Source organism: Phocoena sinus, chromosome 17, assembly GCF_008692025.1.
Source record: "Phocoena sinus isolate mPhoSin1 chromosome 17, mPhoSin1.pri, whole genome shotgun sequence".
Taxonomy (NCBI): Eukaryota; Metazoa; Chordata; class Mammalia; order Artiodactyla; family Phocoenidae; genus Phocoena; species Phocoena sinus.
Genome location: NC_045779.1, coordinates 3582916 through 3605503, shown reverse-complemented (window position 1 = coordinate 3605503; position 22588 = coordinate 3582916). Strand labels below are relative to the sequence as shown.

The window sequence follows — 22588 nt, the reverse complement described above, 5'->3', positions numbered from 1 at the left end:
CAGTGGACCCTGTACGCAGTTTATACAAAATATCACATTGAAATGATAGCTGCTAAGTTTCATAACAGTTGAGGTCACAATGCACATTTTATTTTGATTAGTTCCTGTGACTCCTTCCAATTATTTTTAACCCAGCAACACTACTTCCCAAGGTGTAGATGTGTGATGATTGGCGAGTTCAGTGTTGAGAGGGAGCTTAAAGACTCTTGGTGAAATACAGACAAGAAAAAAAGACAATCCAAAAGCCTCTTTAGTCAGATCTCAAGATTCAACAAGAAAACCGAAATTACCTGGATGTTCTCCTCGGATTTAGAAAGTGATACACTAAAATTTTAAATATTTAGAGTGTTACGATTCACCATTACTTTGTAGAAGGAGGGTCACTTGAAATGCACAGCAGGCTCATTCTGTGAGGTTTTTTTTCCCCTAGCAAAGACAACCTGGGACGCCCAAATGTTCATCTGAGGGCTTCTCCTCCAAGGCATTCAAGTCTACTATTACAGGAGAATGAGAAATTTACAGTGACTATATATTTAGTGTCATCATTAAAATATTTCTAATTATATTAAATACTTAACAGTGATCTCAGAAATTGGCTTTTGTGACAGAGGCGCCAGCAGAGTGAAAAAGTAGGATTCCAGATTTTATTTATTTATTTATTTTTAAGATTGAAAAAACACACCCGGGATAAAATTTCTTAGATCAATAAAGCTTCGGGAAACGGAGCGAGTTGTTCCGGGACCCACTGAAAACTGGTGAACTTGAACTCGGAAGTGGGGTTTTGACAACGCAACTGTGGGAAACAAGTGTCTGAACCAATCTTCAAACACCACCTCAACATTTTTCTCCCCCCAAGTGTTCGAGTGGCAGACAAAATAAATTACCATAAATTATACGCCAAGGCAACTTCAAAACAACATGACACGACATGAGGCTGAGGATTTCCTTAGCTCCTCCAGGAAGTGTGTAACACTGTTTGTGCTTCTGGCCTGCAGGCTGGGTCGGAAGGGACCCGTCAGACGTCGGGGTAGTTGCAGTAGTACACCGCGGAGCTGGCGTCGGACACCACCGAGGAGATGGCCCCGTGGCTGTCCGCCAGATTCACGCCGGAGTCGTGTCCCTGGTAGGGGAGCCCCATCTCGGGCTTGCACACAAAGTGCAGGTACTGTTCGAATTCCGTGCGGTCCACCTCCCCGAGGAGCTCGGCCGGCTGGCCTGGGTCCGCGCCGTCCCGGCAGGGCAGCGCCTCGGGCGGCGGCGACGGCTGCCCCGGGCCCGGCGGGGGCGGCTGCGGTGGCATCTGGAAGCCGCGCCCGCCGCCCGCCGCCGCCGGCGAGCCCATCGCGCCGTAGTACATGTGCAGGGCGCTGGGGGGCGCCAGGAGGCCCGGCATCGCGGGGCCCGCGGGCTCCGGGCCGAGCCGGGCGTGCAGGGGCCCGGCGGCGGGCGGCTCCGGGGGCCCCGCGTAGTCCGCGGCCTGCGCGTAGCTGTAGGGTCCGGCGGCCGGACAGTCCCCAGGCAGCGGCGCGGCGAAGAAGGCGGGGTCGGGCTCAACGCCGTCCAGCGGGGACGTGTCTGGCGTGGGCAACGGGTAGCCGTCGAGCGGGGGCGCGCCCAGAGCCTGGCAGTCGCGGTAGTGGCCGCCCATGTGCGGGGGCAGCAGCGGCGGGCCCGCGGGGAAGCCCTGCTCGGGGAAGGGCAGGCCCAGGCCGTCCATGGCCACGCGGCCGCCCTCGGGGCCCAGCGCGGCCGCCGGCGGCTCGGCGAGGCCGTGCAGGAAGCCGCCCTCCACCCGCTTCAGCCGCTTCACCTGCTTGCGCCGCCGCGGCCGGTACTTGTAGTTCGGGTGGTCCTGCATGTGCTGCACGCGCAGCCGCTCGGCCTCCTCCACGAAGGGCCGCTTCTCCGCCAGCGTCAGCGCCTTCCATGACTTGCCTGCGGGACCGCGGGAGGTGGAGAGGCGCGCGGGCTTAGGGTCGGAGCCCCGCTCCCGGGCCCCAGCTGGTCCCACCGCCCTCGCCTCCGACCTCGGATTGTGCAGCCCGGGCAGGGAGGGGAAGGGGTCCAGGTGAAGGTGAACGCTGGGCCCGCGGAGGCCGAGCACTCGAGGAAGACGCGAGGCCTCGGTGCCTTCCTGACGCCTCCTGGAAGCGGCTTCCCGCTCAACCGCTCGCGGTCGTCCGAGGAACCGAGAGCGTCCCCACCCGGGCAAGGAGTCGGGGGGACAGGCGCGACCAAGCCAGGTCCGCGCCAGGGTACCCTCGCCGCCACTCCGACGCGCGGGGAAGCCGCCTCCCGGGGCCGCTGGGCCCGCGCCCCGGCCACACGGGGAAGCCGGGCGCCGAGGCCCAAAGCCGTTCGGAGACTCGGAGAGCGGGAAGCGGGAAGGGACCGAGGGCCCCAGGGAAGGACGTGGCGGCCGCGCACCCCCAGCCTCCTCCGGCGCGAGGCCCACACCCCGTGAGACTCAAGGAAGCGGCTCCACGATTCGCACTCTCTGGGTCCCGAACTCGGACTCACCCAGCATCTTGCTCAGCTCGGCGTTGTGCAGGTCCGGGTTCTGCTGCGCCAGGCGCTTGCGTTCGTCCTTCGCCCACACCATGAAGGCGTTCATCGGCCGCCGGATGCGAGACTCGCCCTTGGCTCGGCCCGCCGTCCCGGCCGGCGCCCCGCTGCTCGCCGCCGCCTCGCCCTTCATCTTCATGTCCCCGAGGGGACTCAGCGACTCGGCCCAGGGGCAGGGGCCCAGCCCGGCCATCACGGCGGGCAGCGCGCTCCGGGGCTGGCTCTGCTCGTCACTGGCGTACCCCGCATCCGGGCTGCTCATGGCGCTCCAGCCCTGCCCCGCGCCCCGCGCCCCTCCGCCGGACACGCCGCCTCCCCCGACCGGGGGGAGGGAGGGGGTGGGGAGCGAGAGAGGGAGATGCCCCGCGGGCCGCTCGCGCCCCCCGGCCCGACCCCGCCGCCGGCGTCCCTGGCAGATCGCAGCCCCGGCGCAGCTAGCGTCCCCGCCGGCCCAGTGACACTGCGGGCGCCCCTAGGCCGCGGGGCCTTTTCTGCACAGACGTGGCCAATAGAGCGACGGGGGCGGGCCGGGCCGGCGTCTCTAGGCCCACGCCCAGCTCGCCGCCCAAGTCCCAAGTCCCAGCTCAACCCCAAGCCCGCCCTTTCCCCTCCCCCGCGCCGACCCCGCGCCCAGGGCTACACCTGCCCCCGGGAAAGCTGGCTGGAGCCGGGCTTAGGCGCCACGTCCTCTCCGACCCGGGAAGAGGGACTTCTGAAAAACTTTCCCGGGTGCTGATCGCACTGCTGCACAGGTGCACTTGGTCCCGGCAGTTCGGATCAACACACGAAGCATCCACTAAACCAGGAGCTGAGGGTGTTTCAGCGGTGGGTGACCTAGCCTTCTTCCGAGAGACCTACGGACGTCTTAAAATTGCAAAATACTTTCTCTTCCCAAGGATTCAACGTGCTTGTTGTACTATACTCAAAATGCTATGTCCGAGGTAAATTCTACTTTCTAAAACAAGATTACAAACGTCATTCCGAAGAAATGAAAACGTTTACCCAAAAAAGACGAACCAACCCTTGACAATTTGTACGTGAAATGTACAGTAAACAAAGTTTTCTCATATGTGTTCAGTAAAAGAGGCAAGGCTTAGTTTTGATTTCTAAAATGTGGTAAAGACAGCAGTGATATTTATCTAAATGCCTGCCGATTAGAGGAAAGAAAGCAACACCTGAGGAGCGAAATAACTGTAGCTTGGAGGGTCACCTTGAGGTGGTGACCCTCACAGATGACTGGGGGATTCCTCTATGTTTCTCTAGACTGCAATGAAAATCTGAATGACCGTTAAACTTCTGTATCAATCTGAGAAACCTTCTGCGTGGGATTTGTAAACAAGCTCTTATATTGTTCTTATGTACAGCACACCATCCCTCCAAACGTCAGCAAACTAGTTTATCCTTATAACCCTATGAGGTAGAGGCTATTATATCTTACAGGAGAGGAAACTGGGGCACGGAGAGGTTAAGGACCTCGTCCGAGATCACAGCAAGTGGAATTCATCTCCAGTAGTCTGCCCTCAGACTTGGAGCTCTTAACCTTTAAGCCAAGCTGTTGTATTCGTGTACTTGTTTGTGTGTTGCGTTGTTTTCTACAGCAACGGACACGGCCATTCCTGCATAATTAGATAACTTTGCAAAGAAACCAATATATCATTCTCTACAACAGACTTTGTTTACTGTGAAGGGGTGATGAGAAACTAGGGCTTACAGCCGGGATCTGGGAGGTAAATGCTGCAGCTTCTAGTGTGATATGACAGGGACAAGTAATCTATCAAGTCCGCTTGTTAGTGGCATTCATAAAAACAAAGAAACAGAAGCTTTGAAAACACTTGGCCTTCGGTTTCTCTGACTTTGCTATTTCTCCAAAGAACTTCTGCACGCTTGTTTTAAGCCAGCTTGAACTCCGTGAGGATCTGTGACGTTGGCTGCCCTCCCTCACCTTCAGCGGCCAGAAAGTGGTTCTAGTTCCTGGGTCGCTGAGGTTCAGACAAGAATTTAAAAAGTAATCTGCTTAAGGAAATAATAGAGAGGTGTTATTTTTAATTGGTGGTTTTGAAGCAGTTGATAATCTTAAACACATTTAACTGATTACGTACTTTTCCTTTAAGAGTTTATTTTTCTGAAAAAGAAAAATACGGGCTTGAAAATTAAGCAAGACTGCATTACAGCTGGTTATCTGATAAGGAAACTATAGAAGTAGAGAGAACAAGTTTATCACGCGGCGCCTGGCTCCTTGTTTTCTTGGTGATGTTCTCTAACTTTGCTGCAAAGTAATGTCTTCTCAGAGATCTCAAAGCAGGACTTTCTATCAGCGTGAAAGTTTCTATGAACAAATGGGAGTTTTCTCAGAGTAGAGATTGAAAACCAAACAAAAATAATCCCTGTTCGAGAATACATTTTATCTGTCTAGATGAATCTATATGACTAATTCCATAAAAACATAACATAGGGTGCAGGAAATACAATCCACGTGTGAGTCCAAAAAATGTACATGCACGGATTTACCCTTGTACACTTTCTTCATCCTCGTGTACCTCCTCGGAACCTCATTGCAGAGAGAGGTGCCACAAGGGTCGAGAAAGTGATGGGGAAAAAAACGCGGGGGGGGCAGTTTTCCCCATTATTATTTGCACTTGTTCTGGAGACTAACAACTGACTTTTCTTGGGTAAGATACTGAGAATTCAAGTGAGAGCACAGGGTCCATAGGATGGAGCTGGAGCTACAGATTTTAGCGCCCCTCCCCCTACTGCTTATAACACCCTCCCTGGAAGTTAAAAAGTAGCAATTTACTTCTATTTATAGGAAGGAATTGTGGTGCCTTTCCAAGACTAGGCCCTTCTATACTATACCGTTGCCTGTATCTAATCTCTTCTGATCCTTCACTTGTCATAGATTTGGGGGGAGCGTGTTGGGGCTGGTGGCGCCGCAGACCGGTCTGCGCAGTGTGTGGACTCTTCTATTTCGGTCCCTTTACTAAACGCGGTGTTGGAAGTCGAGCTCGGGCCGTTATCAGAGCCAGCCACAAATGCCACATGAAAAGCAGCAAACATCCGGAGTGGCTTCCGGCGAGCCTTGCTTTTCTCATCACGAGAGATTTACGCGGGGGGAGGGGGGCAAACAAGTGCGCGAGGAAGAGCCGTGTACACGCGGCCGGCCGGGCGCGCCCGCAGTGCACGGACCGAGAACTCTGGGCTCCTGGCTACTAGTGGCACGCCCGGTCCCCAGGCCAGACCCGAGGCCCAAGGGCTGGGCGAGGACGCGACTAGCGCGGCACGAGGCCGTGCCCGTTGCCCCTCGGGGCCCGTGGCCGGCGGGCGCAGAAATGAACCCGGGTAGGTGGCGAGCCGCGGCTCGGACCCCTGAGTGACCAGGCACAGGCCGGGGGTTTCCGGCAGGCTTTTGTGTTTCGATGCTCGGGAAGCGGGAGCCGGACGAAGGACACTCCGGCGGCCGGGGAAGGCCGTGGGCACCGGGTCAGATCCGGGTCGCCTGCGGAGAGCTAGTGCGCGGGAGCGGGGAGGGAGCGCGCGCCGCCGACGCCGGGAACGGACAGACAATGGTATCCCCGGAACAGAGAACAATAATAAGGCCTTTGCGTTTGTAAGTCGCGCGCCCGCGGCGGCCTCCGGGAGCCGAGCGGAAGGCGGCGCGCGGCACGCAGCGCGCCCGGGGCTCCGCACCGCCCAGGTAGGGCCGCGGGCCGGCTCTGCGTACCTCGCGCGTTTCCTTCCCGTCCCCGCGCCGGTCCCCCGCGGGTCCGGGATGCGAGGTCCAAAGTCGCGGGCGGGATGGGAGAGGTGGGGAGGAAGGAGGGCCCGAGAGATCGCGGTCGCCGGCTCCGGCCCGGGAGGCCCCCGAGGGTCGGAGCCCCGCGGACCCCGCATCTGGAGTGCGACGCTGCCCCTCGGGGCACCCGCCTCTCCCGCGGGGCCGAGAGTGTCTTTGGGGACGCTCGCTGGGCACGAGGATGGGAGGCGTGCGTTCTGCTCCCACGCCCTCTCCCACGCCCTCCGCCTGCATCCCGCCCCGGCCTCTCGCCCTGGTCCGCGGACCCCCTCGAGGCCGCCCCGAACCCCGCCCTGGCAGCCGGCGACTCCTCGACCGTAACCCTGTTCCCGCTCGGCTCCGCCTGGGGTTTGCACAGGCGAAGCAGGAAGTGCGCTGTTCCCGGTCCACTTTCCTGCTCAGAAACTAGTCCGCGGGGGTGTTTCTTACATTCTGCACCCGTCTCCCGCCCCAGCTCGGGTCCCGGGGTTGGAGTGTTGGCTCCTTCCCTTTATTCCCCGACGTAGGGAACCTCAGACTTCTGAGGTGAGAGGGCGTTGGGGGTTAAGGAAAGGCAGCCCAGCTCGTCCCCAGGACAGATTACAGCCACACACTGGCTTGCTCGTCCCCTCCATCTCGGCCTCTCAACTCTAAAGGGAATTTCAATAGCGGCTTCTGTGCACCCACTTCTTCCGACCTTCCCACCTTCCTCGCACCCAGAAGAGGCCAGGGCTTTCGTTGTAGAGTTGTGTCGTCAACTAAGCATACAGTCTTATCAGCAACATGTCCGTTGTGAGCCGAACACTTGCAGTCCCCCCCAGAGGGGAGCAGACACGGCCCCTGCGTCGGAGGAATGCACAGCGCGGTACCATTAGCCTTCCTCTCTGATTGATTCACGTCCAGCCGGGGGTTCTAGGCCCTCTGTACCGCAATCATTTGTTCCTGGCAAGTAAAGGTGATCCTGACATCAGTAGGCCAAGCGCTCTGAGATATTTTTTTCTAGTAGAAGTACTGTAATAGGTGGCCTTTCTACCCTGGAAACTCTGGCTTGCCAAGTTTCTCTTGTCAGCAGGGCTGGATTTTGCCAGGTGGTTGGTTAGGGCAAGGTGTGCATTCTGTGATCATGGAAATGATCAAAGTGAATGGGTCACAGGACAGGCCACTCCTGACACACTCATTATCCACCTTTCTGTGCAACTTGAACCACAAGCATATCAGATTTTGAAATGGTACCCTAGTTGGCTTCCAAGGTTTCTAAACAGGAGAGAACATATTAGGAATCCTTGCTGGATTCCTCTGCAGTCAGTGTTTGGTTGTCCTCTGTTACCTGAATTTTCTTCTATGCCCATTTCTTAACCTTGCCAACAACTTTGTCAACACTCTTGAACAGCCTCTTTATTTTATTTATTTATTTTATTGAAATACAGTTGATTTACATGTTGTGTCAGTTTCTGCTGTACAGCAAACTGAATCAGTTATACACATACATATATCCACTCTTTTAGATTCTTTTCCCATATAGGTCATTACAGAGTACTGAGTAGCGTTCCCTGTGCTACACAGTAGGTCCTTGTTGATTATCTCTTCTATATACAGTAGTGTGTACATGTCAATCCCAATCTCCTGATTTATCTTTCCCCGCCCTTAACAGCCTCTTTATATCCTCGAGCACACACAGTCCATTGGCATGTAATAAATGCTCAGGGGTACTATAATGGTTGTCTTTGAGCCGGTCATGGGGTCATCTTCTTTGGTGGCAAGGCGCTAAGAATTATCTCCATAAACCTCAGTAAAGACTGTTCTCATCTAAGACACATCTGTGTAGACATGCGGTCATCAGACTTCAGACCTACCCTATTCTCTCTCATCCTCTCCTTCCCCAGAGGTTCAGTGTCCAGGCACTAAGCCCTGAAATGTCTCCTCTTCTGAGGTTTAACTCGAGTCCTCTGGCTTTTCTGAACCCACTCAGCATGGAAGTCCATGCCAAGAATGCACATGGAATTTTTTTCTTGTGGCTATATGCATAAATAATTTTCTATCTTTGGGGGACTTTTCAAAAACAAAACCTTTAGTAGTAATTTGTTTGTACTCATAGATTACAGTTTACAAAGCAGTTTCATGTACGTTAACTCGTCAGAGCTTCAGGACAGCCCTGGTGGTAGGCAGGGCAGCTTTTGTTATTATCCCCATTTTTCAGAAGAGGAGATTGAAACTGAGAAATAATAGGTCACCTGCTTGAGGTCAGATGACCAGGATGCTTGCATCACCTGTTTGCCCTTGCTGTTAACACGGATGGGCCTTGTTTTGAATTTCTTTCCATGCCATGTCTGTAACCAGTGAAGGACCTGAAGGGGTTTGTAGGAACCCAATAAAGCCAGCAGGTAGGTAGGGATGGATTAAGGACTCTTGGCACAGAAACTTCCAGTGTGGTTCCTAACCAGGTCACAATAATTTTTTTTAGTAGCAGAGATACAGGGCTGTAACAAGAAAGCATTTTCATTTAGAAGATCTATAATTAGGTATTTTTATTAGATCACATAATCTAAGCCGTAGATGACATCTCATTTAATTTGAGTATTATTTTTTACAAATTCTAATTCAGCTGAAAAAATGAAAACAGTTCAAAGTTACATGGGGATAAAGTTCACATATAAGGAAGTTTGGGTCTCTGAAGCTCTGCCCCTGTACTTCATTCAGACTGAAAGAGATGTCGTTAATTACGCCAAGTTGTGTGGTCTTGTCACATGTTTAAGATCTATGCTGTTGGTCTCCTCTAGATGTACCGCTGACCAAGTCTTTGGGTGCATAAAAACATACACGTAGCAGCTAGGTAAGGTAAATTCCTCCATTCGTACTGTCGTTTGGGAGAGAAATGGATGGCAAATATTATCAATTCTATTTTATGAAATGGAAAATTGAGATACAGAGCAATTGGGTAATTTGATTAATGTTTTCAAATCAGTATAAGAGACAAGAGAATCATCTATTCATTTAACCAACAAATAATTCCCCAGCACCTGTAAGTCTGCGGCTCAGTACAGCATGGTATATGGGTTATGAGCACAGATTTGGGAGTCAAACTGCTGGGTATCGAATCATAGTTCTGCAGCTTACCAGCTATGCATCCTTGGACATATTGCTACACCTCTCTGTATCTCCTCTGTAAAGTGAAGGGTAATTATAGCAATGACCTCAGAGAGTTTTATGTGGATGAAACGAGTTAATTGCTAGGACCTGGCACATAGCAAGCATTACCCAGGTATTGAATAATAAAATAAAATTTAAATTAATGCATGTTAGCATATGAAGACATATTGGGAGAATAAATAAGAAAAGGCTACTGTGATACTGAAGGTTAATGCATTGTAACAGATAAACAAATGTTTTCAAGGAAAAAATTAATGGAATTTTTTAATGTTGTAACATCTATGATAACTAGTAATAACCAATGTTATCATGCTTTAATCAAAATTACCTGTTACACTGGCAAAAGCTTTTCAGAGGTCTATAAACTATTGTGCATTTTCTAATTACATTTGAATGTCAACATTACTTTGGTGGTGACATAAAAATCTTTGTTTTGTGCATGTCAACCTTCTAAAACTCTGTGAAGACTGGCCAGGAAACAAATACATAGAATTGTAAAGCATTCGGTATTCCATTAAAAGATCTTTGAAATGCAAAGACACCTTGCGATGAGCATTTAACCTGGGTCAGGCTAGGTTCTTCTCCTAAAGGCATAGAGACAAAGTCCAATCGTGATAACTATGGCCGGGACTCGTGTTTAGAGGAAGAATAACCCACAAATGTACAAACCTTGTCTAGATCTTTCACTGTGAAAAGATCCCAAATTCTAGTCTTGGTTGTTCAGTAACTTGCTGCCAGGTGCACTGCCAGTCACTTAAACTGTCTCAGCCTCAGTTTTCTCAAAAAAGGAGGAAGAAAATGCCCAATCTCTTCCCAACTGTTCCAGATAAAGAAGAGAATAAGTAATCACGAAGTTTTGCAAAGTAAAAGTGCTCAGTGAAACTGGGTTAGTGTGCGTGTCTGCAGATGTCTGGGTGTATATGCGTTTACAGAAGATTCTTTGTACAGAAAAAAAATAGCAAATTGAGATAAAATGGAAATAGGGATTGTAAAGAAGACTACTTTTCTGGCTTATAATGGAATGCTGCTGCTTTGAGAGCAAAAACTTTTTAAAAAACTACTGCACAAAGGGCCCCACCTTTGATCCAGGGCAAACCAGATTCTGTTTTTATGAACTAAGGCTATAGATTTACCGAATAGCCATTATTTTAGTAAATATAGATTATTTCCGTGGTTAATTTTTTTTCTTTCTTTTTTTTCCCCAGTGGTTAATTTAAAACTGAAATTTGGAGACAAATAGACAACCCATTCTTTTGGACACTTTCTTATGATGTAACATTTCCTTGGAACTCACCTGACATGTATGGAATCTTAGGGTTGAAAAGAACTGCATAACCCATCCCTGCTTTTCAAGTTCTGTAAAATTATCCTAGTGAGAGTTTGGAAACATGGGAATGCCTTACACAGGAAATATCACATATTACACTAATATATGAAAGCATTTGTTACTCATACAGCTATGTAAATACACAGCATTCTTTTTAAATCATTTATTTTGAAATAATTTCAAACTTACAGAGAAGTTGCAAGAATAGTATAAAGAACTGTATCACCTTCAAGGAGACCCTTCAATTTCTTAGCATTTTACCGCTTTTGCTCCATCTCAATCTAAAAAAAAAAAAAAATTCCCCACATTTTCTAAAAATATGTAAATGGATATAACAATATAAATATGTAATCATATTTATCATAGAACATATTAACATATACCGATATGTTGTAGACACGACATAAATATGTAATACATCATTATAATATGTTATATCTTATGCATTAAAACATGTGTATGGGGCTTCCCTGGTGACGCAGTGGTTGAGAGTCCGCCTGCCGATGCAGGGGACGCGGGTTCGTGCCCCGGTCCGGGAAGATCCCACATGCCGCGGAGCGGCTGGGCCCGTGAGCCATGGCCGCTGAGCCTGCGCTTCCGGAGCCTATGCTCCGCAACGGGAGAGGCCACAGCAGTGAGAGGCCCGCGTATAGCAAAACAACAACAACAAAAACATGTGTATGTATGTCTGTATGTGTGTCATTAGCCTTTTTCTGAACCATTTGAGAGCAGGCTGTGACATGGTGTCTCACTCACTCTAAATACGCCAGAGGACACTCTCCCATATAACCAGACATCAAATAACCAAACAAGTCGGGAAATTAACATTCCTACCATACATCACTACCAGCTGAGCCACCTGCCCAATTCAAAGCTTGCAAACTGCTCCCACAAAGACTGTTTCTTTCCGGTCCAGCACTCCATCCAAGATCACACATGGCCCTTAGATATCATGTCTCTTTCGGTTTGCATCTGAAACAGTTCCTTTATGGTTTTAAAGAGTGAGGGGCTTTCGTTCCAGTGGGGTCCCAGGACCAGTCTGTCTGGTATGGGCTCCTGCATTCTTGGCAGGAAAACCACAGACATGGTGGTGTGCCCTTCCCAGGGCATGATAAGGGAGGCTGCCTGTCAGCCGCATCGTCACTGCTGAGTTCACCTTGACCCCCTGATCAGGTTGGTATCTGTCCAGTTTCTCCAGCTTCAAGCCACCATTTTCCCCTGTGCAATTGTTAAATGTTTTCTGTAGGGAGAACTCTGCTCTATATTACGCTAATATCCTCATCAAGCCCCCACCCCCCTGCCTTAGCATCTGCTTGCGTGGGTGAGGAGTGGTGCTTTTGTATTCCCATCATTCCTCTGTATTTATGTGTTCCTTCTACCGTAAGGACGTTTTCCTTTCCTTTAGATTAGTATGGGCTCATGGATTCCTTCTTTATTCAGTGGTTTATCATCCATAACTAATATTATTTGTTTGGATGGTCTGCTTGTCACTGATTTGGCCAGTGGCGCAACTTTCAAGATGGCTCCTGTATCCTTTTGATACGTCCTTATCATCCTTTGACTATTTCCTTAGTTTTTGGCATAACAAGATATTCCAGGCTCATCTTTTATTTTTCCTGCCTCAACCCTGATTCAGTCATTTGTCCAAGGAGTCAAGAGCATCTTTTAGTGAAGGACGGCGTTTAGAAACCAAAATCTGGGTTCTCATTGGTACTGGGGTATCATCGCTTCTAGATACTCTCAGCAGAGAGAGCTAGGAAACGTATGCATACGTGTGCGTGCATACACACATATATCTATAGTTATTTCTATATCTATTAAAACCATGAGTTACTTGAAGATACCTCCAATTCCAATCCAACATCTCAGAATTCTCGCTAGCCTGCTTCCTTTCCGTATTTTTAAATCCCTTTTCCAACAGTAAGGAACCGTCTCCCACTATTCTCAATGTATCTGTTATTTGCTGGCTGTAACCCGTCTCCCAGCTACCCCACCTGCTTGCTTGGTTTCCGGGCACACCAGCACCTCTGTGCAGATCTCCTGCAATGCTCCACTGTTTTCGTGTTCAAAAGCAAAGCAAAGAAATAATAATTACTCATTTAAATTGATTGTAAAATTATTTTAAGTATAAAATGTGACCATAAACTATAGTATCAAAATCTCCTTCTTTACTATCTTTCCTTGCTGGCAAATTCCTCAGGAGTCAATTAAAGACAAAAAAAACCCAAGGCACTACTTTTGTTTGTTTGGGGTGGGGTCACCCACACTTTTGAAAGTACAAGATTGTACCAAGAAGTGTTTCTTGGGCTTTCAGTCATGGCTAGAGCAAAACTAGAGACTGGCTTGACCTAGTAGGTTTTCTTTTGCTAAAAACGATAAGGAAGAAAGGGGAGTAAGGATTAAATAATATTTTCCAGAAGCGTTCATAGAATTTGTGGCAGCTTTGAGGAAATACTTCGTAAGTACGGTGCCTCTCCCCTCTGTCAGCCACACCCACACACATTACTCTCCGTGATCTTAGACGGAGAAAATCATGCATACCAAGTCAGATTTCATGACTTGCCCCAAGTTCAGAGGTTGGCCAATCTAATTTACACTGCTTCTATGCATGACTGAATTCCCATGAGTCATTTTCATCTTTGGCGTGAGAGAGAGTTCTGTATTAATATGAAAACCACCCCCTGAGCCTCCAAGTCAGGCTCGGCACCCCCAAACACTGCCCCCTCCATGGCTGCTCTCTGTCTGCAGAGCCCAGGAGATGCACCCCTGGCAGCTCCTGAAACCCTGCCGGTGAGCAGGTCCAAGTTCAGCTGCAATGGACAGCCAAGGGCACCTACCAAGCTCCTCTCTCCTTGGCATGTCTTTCCTCCTTTTCCGAAACTAAAACAGGAAAATCTTACTGGGTCATTTCTACAGAAAGGGTGATGATAAAACATCCCAGAGCTAGAAGGGGCAGCCTCTGGTTAGGCAAAGACTTGAAGCGTGAATGCTTTAACAAACATTAATCATACGTGTGTGTATTAACTGGTTTGGGCATTGTATGTAGTGAGACTTACAAAACATACCTAATATACCAGTTCAGTTTCAGGATGGTTGTTCAGACTGAAGCTTTAATTCTTGAGCAGTTTAAGTCTTCAGTAGTTCAAGGACCTCTGCTAATTTGATTTTGCCAATACTTATTCAATTTAACGAATGAATTATAATAGGATATTTATAAAGATAATTAGTAAATACTTTCCAACTTTTGCCTGGCCTTTGATTTGGGTACACTTTAATAGTGAACATTTCCAGTGCACGTACATGACATATAATCACCAATGCCAGTTCAATCACGTGTAAATACCTGTCCATTATGGCACAGCCCCTATACACCCCGCATACAATGGTTCTTTCCTACCTCTCTACTCTCACCTCTCACTGCTCTCTTCCACCTCTGCTATATTCTGGCCTCTGGCTGCTTCTAAAACATGCCAAGCTCTTTCTTTCCTATGTTCTCTTCCCTCTGCATGGAACCAAGTTCCCCCAGATCTTCCTATGGCTAGCTCCCTCATCCGAGGACACCTACTCTGGGAGACCATCCTACCTAAAATAGCCAGTGTCTGCCACCGCCTCCACAAACTTCTCATACTCTCCTCTCCCACTTGGTTTATAATTTCCTAAAGCACTGTTCTTAGCAGGCATCATATTGTATATCTATCTGTTTATTGTCTCTCCCTCTCCGCATTACAATGCTAGCTCCCTGAAACGTTACCTGTGTCGTGCACTGCTGGATCCCTTTGCCCAGAACATCACAGGGCCTCAACAAGGTTTGTTGAATGAATGAAAGATGGTCTGAGACAGCTCATCAGAGGATTCCCCCTGCCCTCAGTGGGACCAAAACTGTGGACGCTTGGACTGCTGGCTGGCCTTTGTGCATTGTCATGGCTTTTTTCTGGAGAACACGCTTTTCTCTTAGAGTTTATATGGCTTTCATCGAAGCCTCATCCTGTCGCTTTAAGAAGAGGAATGTTCCCCCTGGACACATATTTCATTAACAGAGCATTATCTCCCAAAGTAACTAAGAACTTTCAGAAGAAGGGTGACGGTTATAAGAGCCGCTAGATAATTTGGATTGATTAGGTATCTTAATCCAGTTGCCAGTTAATTGTGTTTGTTTGTGATTAAGAATATGATTTTCACCTCCTCCCCCCTCCACGATCTCGCTGTGTTTGGAGAAGGCCAATCTTCGTATCTGCAGCCGGCTCTTTGAAGGTGTTTGCTGAAGGGATGAGACCACTGGCTCACCTGGAGCCAGGAGCTGGGAGGAAGGAATCTCTGCGCAGCCACCTGCAGGTTCACTAAGAAAGATCCCACCGCCCACCGCAAACAGGCGGGAGATCTGAGCACCCGCGCCCGTTCCCCACCCCCTCCCATCACGCCCGGGGTCACTCTTCTACGGAGAAAATGACTCCGTAGTTGAAATGCTGATCAGAATGAACCGTTCTCCAAAGCAGGGCTTCTCAAATAGCCGTGCAGAAGGATCCGGTTTTCCCTTTATTTCCAATCTGTCACCCGTTGATATTTTTAAAATACGACTTTTAAAAAATCACTAGAAAAATAAATAACGAAGTCATGAAAAATACAAGCTCACACTTTTTATTATGCGGGTCCTCAGACATCAACCTATCCTCAAATTGCTCCCAAAGTTCGGAGCTGCTTCCCGCCAGGCAGGGTACCGCATCCGCATCCTGCATCCCAGCCCCGACCCCCCACTCCACCCCCCGGGCTGCAGACCTCAGCACCGCCGCCCCCCCGCCCCGGGGGGGGAACCGGCCTTAAACCCGCAGCCCCTTCCTCACTTAGCCGTTTTAGGTCCCCAGTTTTTTCTTTATTTTTTTTTTAAAGGAGATACTCAATGGATTATAAGAGTGATATTGGATGCGAACTTCTCCCACTGAAAAGCACCAAGTCAACAATGAGCCGTTTATTGACATTATCCGCTGCTGAACAACGGGGTTGTTTGCCTTGACAGTCAGACCTGCGGCCGCGGCGGTGAGTGGGGATGAACGCTTTCAGCTTCGCTGCTGGGGACTAGTGTCTGGGCAGGAGGGGAAGCCTGGCGAGCGAACTGGGGGCAAAGAGGAAAGCACTGGACCTCTTAGGGTCACGTAACCTTACGGTGACCTGCTTCTAAGTCACCGATGTGAATTCTTTCTTCTGATGCCAGCTATATTATTAGCTGTAACTACTCCCACGCATCATGTAGATAACAGAATATATGGGATATAATATTTGTGATACAGTATAATTTCTATACACACACACACACACACACACAATGTTGTTGTTGTTTTACCCATGGAGAAACTGAAGTTTCTAATAGTCGGTTTGGGGCATCTGATACCAGGAGCCAAAGCTAAAGGCTGCAGTCCTTCACCTAAAGTGTTTGCAGCTATGACAACACACAGGCTGCAGAGCACTCTTCCTGTAGACGGTGTGGGCTCCCTCCCTGACCTGTGGGGCGCCCTTCGTCTTGTAACAGGATCAGGCTTTTGGGCCAAATTCTGCTCACCCCATCCCCCAACTCATTCTGACTTCTAACTTGACCAGTACGCTTGGAATTCTGGCTGTCACAAATCCCCCCAGTTCCCATCTTCCTTTTGTTCCCATCACTATCGACAAAGAGCTGTGATCGCAAGTTTCCATGTATTGAAAATATTTCCATATAATAAAATATTGACTTTTTTGGTATCACATATATTATTAGCATACTAAGGCCTTTGTTCAGACAGAAGGTTTTAAATCGTTAATTGATGGGAATTTGTATTTTCCAGGCAGATACTGTTTCCAAAATATTTTCCATTCTAAATTGCAATTAGCTGGGCTCTCAAAGGTGCTTGAATTGTCTAGTGGCATTCCCTCAGTTTTAAATTTTTTTATAAATAGCTTTCTTGAATTCAAATGATCTTCAAATTCTCTTATTTTACTGTTTCATGTATCTGTAGGTTTTCTCTAAACCAGGCATCTACAAATGTCTTCAAGTCTTTTAGAGCAAGAACTTTCCGTAAGGAGGAGACCTAAAATTGTGACACTATCAAAACTGCTACAACCTGGAGTAATACACCAAAAAGAAAAATTGTTTCTTCTGTAGATTTATTTTCAGATATAATGGACTTGCATAGTACATTTAAAGTGGTATGTTGGTTCCTTAAAAGAAAAAAAAGTATTGCTTTTTAAAGGACATGAATGTGGAAAAGTGATTTGTTGTTTTACATAACATAATAATTAATATTTATACAGTACTTCGAAAAGTATTTTTATATTCAAACTTCAATTTAATCTTCAAAATAACCCTACTATAATATTCTTACTTCTTTTTTAAAAAATTTTATTGGAGTATAGTTGATTTACAATGTTGTGTTAGTTTCTGCTGTACAGAAAAGTGAATCAGTTACACATATACGGATATCCACTCTTTTATAGATTCTTTTCCCATGTAGGTCATTACAGAGTATTGAGTAGAGTTCCCTGTTCTATACAGTAAGTTCTTTTTAGTTACCTATTTTATATATAGTAGTGTGTACATGTCAGTCCCAGTCTCCCAATTTATCCATCCCCCGCCTTTCCCCTTGGTAACCTTAAGGTTGTTTTCTACAACTGTGACTCTATTTCTGTTTTGTAAATAGGTTCATTTGTACCATTTTTTTAGATTCCACATATAAGTGATATCACATGGTATTTGTCTTTCTCTGTCTGACTTACTTCACTCAGTATGACAATCTCTAGGTCCATCCATGTCGCTGCAAATGGCATTATTTTGTTCTTTTTCATGGCTGAGTAATATTCCATTATATCTATGTACCACATCTTCTTTATCCATTCCTCCGTTGATGGACATTTAGGTTACTTCCACGTCCTAACTATTGTAAACTTCTTTCTTATTTTATTTTTCACAAGAGGAAAATGAGGTTCAGGGAGATGAAATGATTCACGAGAGTCACAAATCTAGGAAGGACCGGATCCTTTGATTCCATGCTTTTCCACCATTCCACACTGTCCACACAGCTTCACACATGCACAAACGCCACTCTACCATCTTCCTTTTAGCCACTGATGATTCCTGCACTGCTGGAAAGGCCTTCAATTCCCTTAGGTTTTACTAGAGCACTCAGCCTGCCTTGAAGACTTAGGACAACATGCTTTTTATTCAATATTTTTGCAGTAACACTTTCCATGTCCATAAACTAAGTTTTGGTAATGAACATAGTAACACAGTACTCTAAATTTAGCTTATCATCATAAACTCCTAGGGGAACATGTTCCAAACAGTTTCCCAGACTTCTCTCAACAGAGATTCTGTTCAACCTGGAGATGGCCCCAGTACAAGCATCCTAGTGGTCCTGGGCTGGAAAACATTGGGGCCATTTCCAGGGCTGGGAAACATTGCTTTAACATATTAAAAGTAGTAAACTGTAAATGGTGTGCACTAGAATTGTTGTAACATAGAGGAAAGCTGTGATGTATGCTAGTTTACATTTAGGGTACCCTGAGTACTATTTTTCCTAAAACACAAACTAAAAAAGCTGCCTTAGGTTCTTAGCTCCCTGATTATTTGTAAAATAATGAAACTTCAGGGGAAAAGACCTACTTAACTTCATCTTATCCCTTTTTCCACAAAAAGATGTAGCCTGGGCCATCTTTAATGCCTTTGGCCAGTAGGAAAAAAATTGTCTCAAAGCTTTCTTGAGGTACATCCCCTTCTGTGATTCCTACAGCATCTTCCTCCCAGAAAGAATTAATTATTTATGCTTCCCATAGCTATTTTTCATAATTTTGTTAACAGAGTCCAGGCCACAGTATAGTACAGTTGGTTATTTTTGTGAAAACTGACCAGCTGGCTTCTTCCTCTTTATATCACTTTATACCACTTTGGGACACAAAATAAGATGCTTACTAGATGCTGATTGATTGTAAGTCCAATCTGATAAGAATGGTGGGAAGGGGCGTGGTATCTTCCTGGCCGCCTGAAATCCTGTTTCTTGTGTGTTCACTTCAGTTCATTTCAGTTTCTAAAGTCTTACAATCTCATGTACCGCTGGGCACATAACAAAAATCGGTTGGCCTGTATCAAGCGCATGTCTACCACCCGGTTAGCCCCTGGGTTTCAAGTCATGTTAAGAAGGTTCAAAATGGCAATCCAAATTATTTACAAGCATTCATTAAATAAATATAATATTTTTAAAAAAGGTTTTATTGCTGTGGTATCAGACACATAAAGCCTTTAGACATCTGATGAACAATAGATGAATATGGAAAAGTGATTTATGGACCTTTTCTGTGCAATTTTTTAAAAATTTATTTTACTGAAGTATAGTTGATTTACACCATTGTGTTAATTTCTACTCTACAGCAAAGTGATTCAGTTATACATATGATTCTTTTTCATATTCTTTTCCATTATGGTTTATCACAGCATATTAAATATAGTTCCCTGTGCTACACAGTAGGACCTTGTTGTTTATCCATTCTATAGGTAATAGTTTGCATCCGCGAATCCCAAACTCCCAGTCCATCCCTCCCCGACTCCCTTCCCCCTTTTTTGTACAATTTTTGTTTCAGTAACTCTTCTGTAAGTTTGAAATTCTTCCCAAATGAAAGTTGGTTTTTTTAATTAGACATTAAACCTTGAAAACACACGATGCTGAGTGAAGAAGCCAGTCACAAAAGATCACATCCTGTGTGATTCCATTTATATGAAATGTCTAGAATAGGTAACTCCACAGACAGAAAATAGATTATCAGTTGCTTAGGGCTGGGGAGGGGGGAGTAATAAAGGAGCTGGAATGGGGTTTCTTCTTGGGGTGATGAAAATGTTATAAACTTGTGATTGCACAACTGAACTTACTAAAAACCACTGAATTGTACACTTTAAATGGGTGAATTGTATGGTATGTAAATTATATCTCCATAAAGCTCTTACTTAAAAAATTAGAATTCAGGGACTATCTGGAAAAGACTCAGATATTAAACATTTTATTTGAAATTGAACACTGGTTGGAAGATGCACCTAGTTAGACAACACCAATCGGGTCGGTTTTCCTCCCCAGGCACATTTCCACTTGGCAGTGAATGGATTAGTTAGTTTCTCTCCCAGGGTAGTTGATAGAAAAGGGCTCTAGCACATAAACTAATTGACTTACGATTAGTCATAGGACAATGTTATCATCTGACAAGTTTGCTTTTAAACTTTACTATTTCATGTCTTATTTTAAGCTTGAATTCATTGGTACTTTGGAGCTTCCTTAAAGCATTCTATAAATCTACTTCAGAATTCTAAATGTTTCCTCTCCTCCCATCCTCCTGCCTGGAATGGGTAAAATGAGTTTTCACCCTCTCTTTTCAGTCTTACTAAGATTAAATGGCAGTGAGGTTTGGGAACACTGATAAACTTTAAAAAGAGAAAAAAGATAAGTTTACCTTAAGTTAATCAACTTAAAAATGACACTTGTCACACTACTATATGTAAAATAGATGATCAACAAGGACCTACTTGTACAGCACAGGGAACTCTACTCAATACTCTGTAATAACCTACATGGGAAAAGAATCTGAAAAAGAGTGGATATATGTATATGTATAACTGAATCACTTGCTGTACACCTGAAACTAACACAACATTGTAAATCAACTATCCTCCAATATAAAATAAAGATTAAATTTTTGAAAATGACACTTGTAATTGTAGGAATGGCAAGAAATTTTAGCGTACAACCTTCTTTCCCTTCCCTAATACGTGCTGGTTAGTGATTTTCCCCAATCTCACTTGTTCATTTTGGGACTTGATGAAATATTTCAGAAAATTTTTGTTTAATGTTTAGTGATATTAAGGTTGGGGGGTAAATGAGCTTGAAAAATATTTGTGTAGGAGGAAATTTTCATCAGTAGTCAATATTTTATCTTTGTACATAAGAAGTGAAATAATTTTACAAATGGATTTTAAAAGATCATGACCATGTTCTGGGCGAAAAAGCTTTCTTTAGGTGCCTGAGGACTCAAAATGACAAAGAGAATAATTATTTCTCTACAAATCGAGCTCTATACTAACCAGAGTGTTTTCAGATTTAAGCATGGGTGTCCGTGGCAATATGCCCTAACGTCGGAATTTCTAGAGGGTTCTACTTGGGTGCAAGAACACTGCCGTTTCATTGTGAAGCGAGGCGTCTCAGGTGTGGGGAATGTCGGCCTCCTTCCTCCACACCGAGGGTCTTTACTGGCTGCTGTTTAAACATCATATTTGCCTTCTTGCCTCAAAGAGAAATATTTTTCTAAAATTGATTGTGGTAAGTTTTCTGTTTGGGAACGCTCGTTAGAAGATAAAACAAGAGTTCTTCTATTGGTAAACAAACCAAAAGCTTACTATTCAGTTTTGAAATCTGGGGGGTTTTTTCCTACCGAAACAAGCAGTATACTGTGGTCAGAATGAAAATTTTACTCATTTTTGGTTCTTTTATTGCCCCACACTTTGGGGAACCTAGTCACTTTTATTTTTGGCCAGGAAAAAAAGGGGGGGCTGCAGCCTTAAAAGGAATCAAGATTTCTCAATAACCAAGTGGATGATTTAACTTTACCCACTTTAATCTATTTTTCCTCTTCCCATAAAAATGGAATTCTCTACTTTTATAGAACCAGTTAATTCCTACCATAAACAGAAAAACATTATGAATAAAATTTAATATCCAAGAAAAGACATGTTCCTTTTATGGTGCTTAAACAAAACAAACAACAACAAAAAATCCACAGTGAAAACTCTGAGTTTGAAAATTAAGTTAGAAATTCGCTATCACATGTGCTTATCATATACAGTCTCTCCATTTCTGATTTCAGAATGTTAATTGGTGGAGGAAGGTTTAATAATTATTGCTCTCTATACTATTCCCATTATTCAGATTTTTTTTAAAGCTTATAATAAAAAAAAAGCTTTTTTTAAAGCTTATACTATCTCAGAAAACAAAGCCTCTTAATAGCGTCAGATAACATTTAATTCAAATAGGCTGAATATCAGAACAGAATTCTGTTCTATACTGTGAACGACACTAAATAATTCTATGTTCTGGTTTACAGTCTCAATTTGAATTTTGACTCATCAGAGGCAGAGACATTTTGTAGAAGAGCCGAGTCACTGAAGGTTACTTGGAATCTGCTCGGAACTTGGAGACACTCATTCATCCCACTAATCAATCACAAAGTATTCGTTAGCAGAGGGACCTTCAAAATATCTAACAAAATATCATCTTCTACCAAGTTCATTCATCCCATTTAAAATAAATGCATTTTAGAATGTCATCGTTTTGACCTACTTTTTACACTGGAATTACTTTATTAAGTTAGATCAACTAAATGGACGTGCTACGCTGGTTCCCAGGCTGATGTGTGGAACTCATTACGGACTCACAAAGTGTTCAAGGTTACTTTTCAATTTGTTTCAGCCAGAATCAATAAATCTCTCACCTGGTTTCTTTGCTGTACGTATTGTACTGGTTAATCATGTATACACACAGCACAGCACATTAGACTCGGAGAAAGAGTTTTCTGATGGCAGCCAATTTTTAACTACCGTGCTGTTGAAGTTGGAAAACAAAGGGAAACGGCTCCTGTTTATTATTAAGGTGTGATGTGAACCAGGGGCCATAAATAATCTTGCTGGCCAACTTCCAGGGCAGAAGAAGGAAGGGAAGATGGAGGGAGAGGGAGAGAACCATCTTGTGAAATTGTTTTCTGGAGGAATCACAACTTGTAGAAAA

The 22588-nt window shown here is 45.7% G+C and overlaps 1 protein-coding gene and 1 long non-coding RNA gene across 2 annotated transcripts; one reads left to right on the top strand and one right to left on the bottom strand.

Annotated features, from left to right (window-relative positions):
• Positions 1–630: 630 nt before the first annotated feature.
• Positions 631–3012, bottom strand: SOX17 (SRY-box transcription factor 17). The gene is made up of 2 exons (XM_032609365.1): positions 2521–3012; positions 631–1935 (listed from the first exon to the last, which is right to left on the bottom strand). The coding sequence occupies exons 1-2, from the start codon at positions 2825–2827 to the stop codon at positions 1016–1018; spliced, it is 1227 nt and encodes a 408-aa protein (XP_032465256.1). The 5' UTR covers positions 2828–3012; the 3' UTR covers positions 631–1015.
• An 11796-nt stretch (positions 3013–14808) lies between these two features.
• Positions 14809–16958, top strand: LOC116742554. The gene is made up of 3 exons (XR_004346511.1): positions 14809–15140; positions 15693–15839; positions 16793–16958. It is a non-coding gene; the product is annotated as an uncharacterized LOC116742554 (long non-coding RNA).
• Positions 16959–22588: the final 5630 nt, after the last annotated feature.

What these genes read in the sequence shown, in the direction of transcription:
- SOX17 (XM_032609365.1), bottom strand. Translation starts at nt 2,827, where the DNA reads ATGAGCAGCCCGGATGCGGGGTACGCCAGTGACGAGCAGAGCCAGCCC. An exon ending in CGAGCTGAGCAAGATGCTGG is followed by an intron (nt 1,936 to 2,520) that starts GTGAGTCCGAGT and finishes GCGGTCCCGCAG; the next exon opens with GCAAGTCATGGAAGGCGCTG.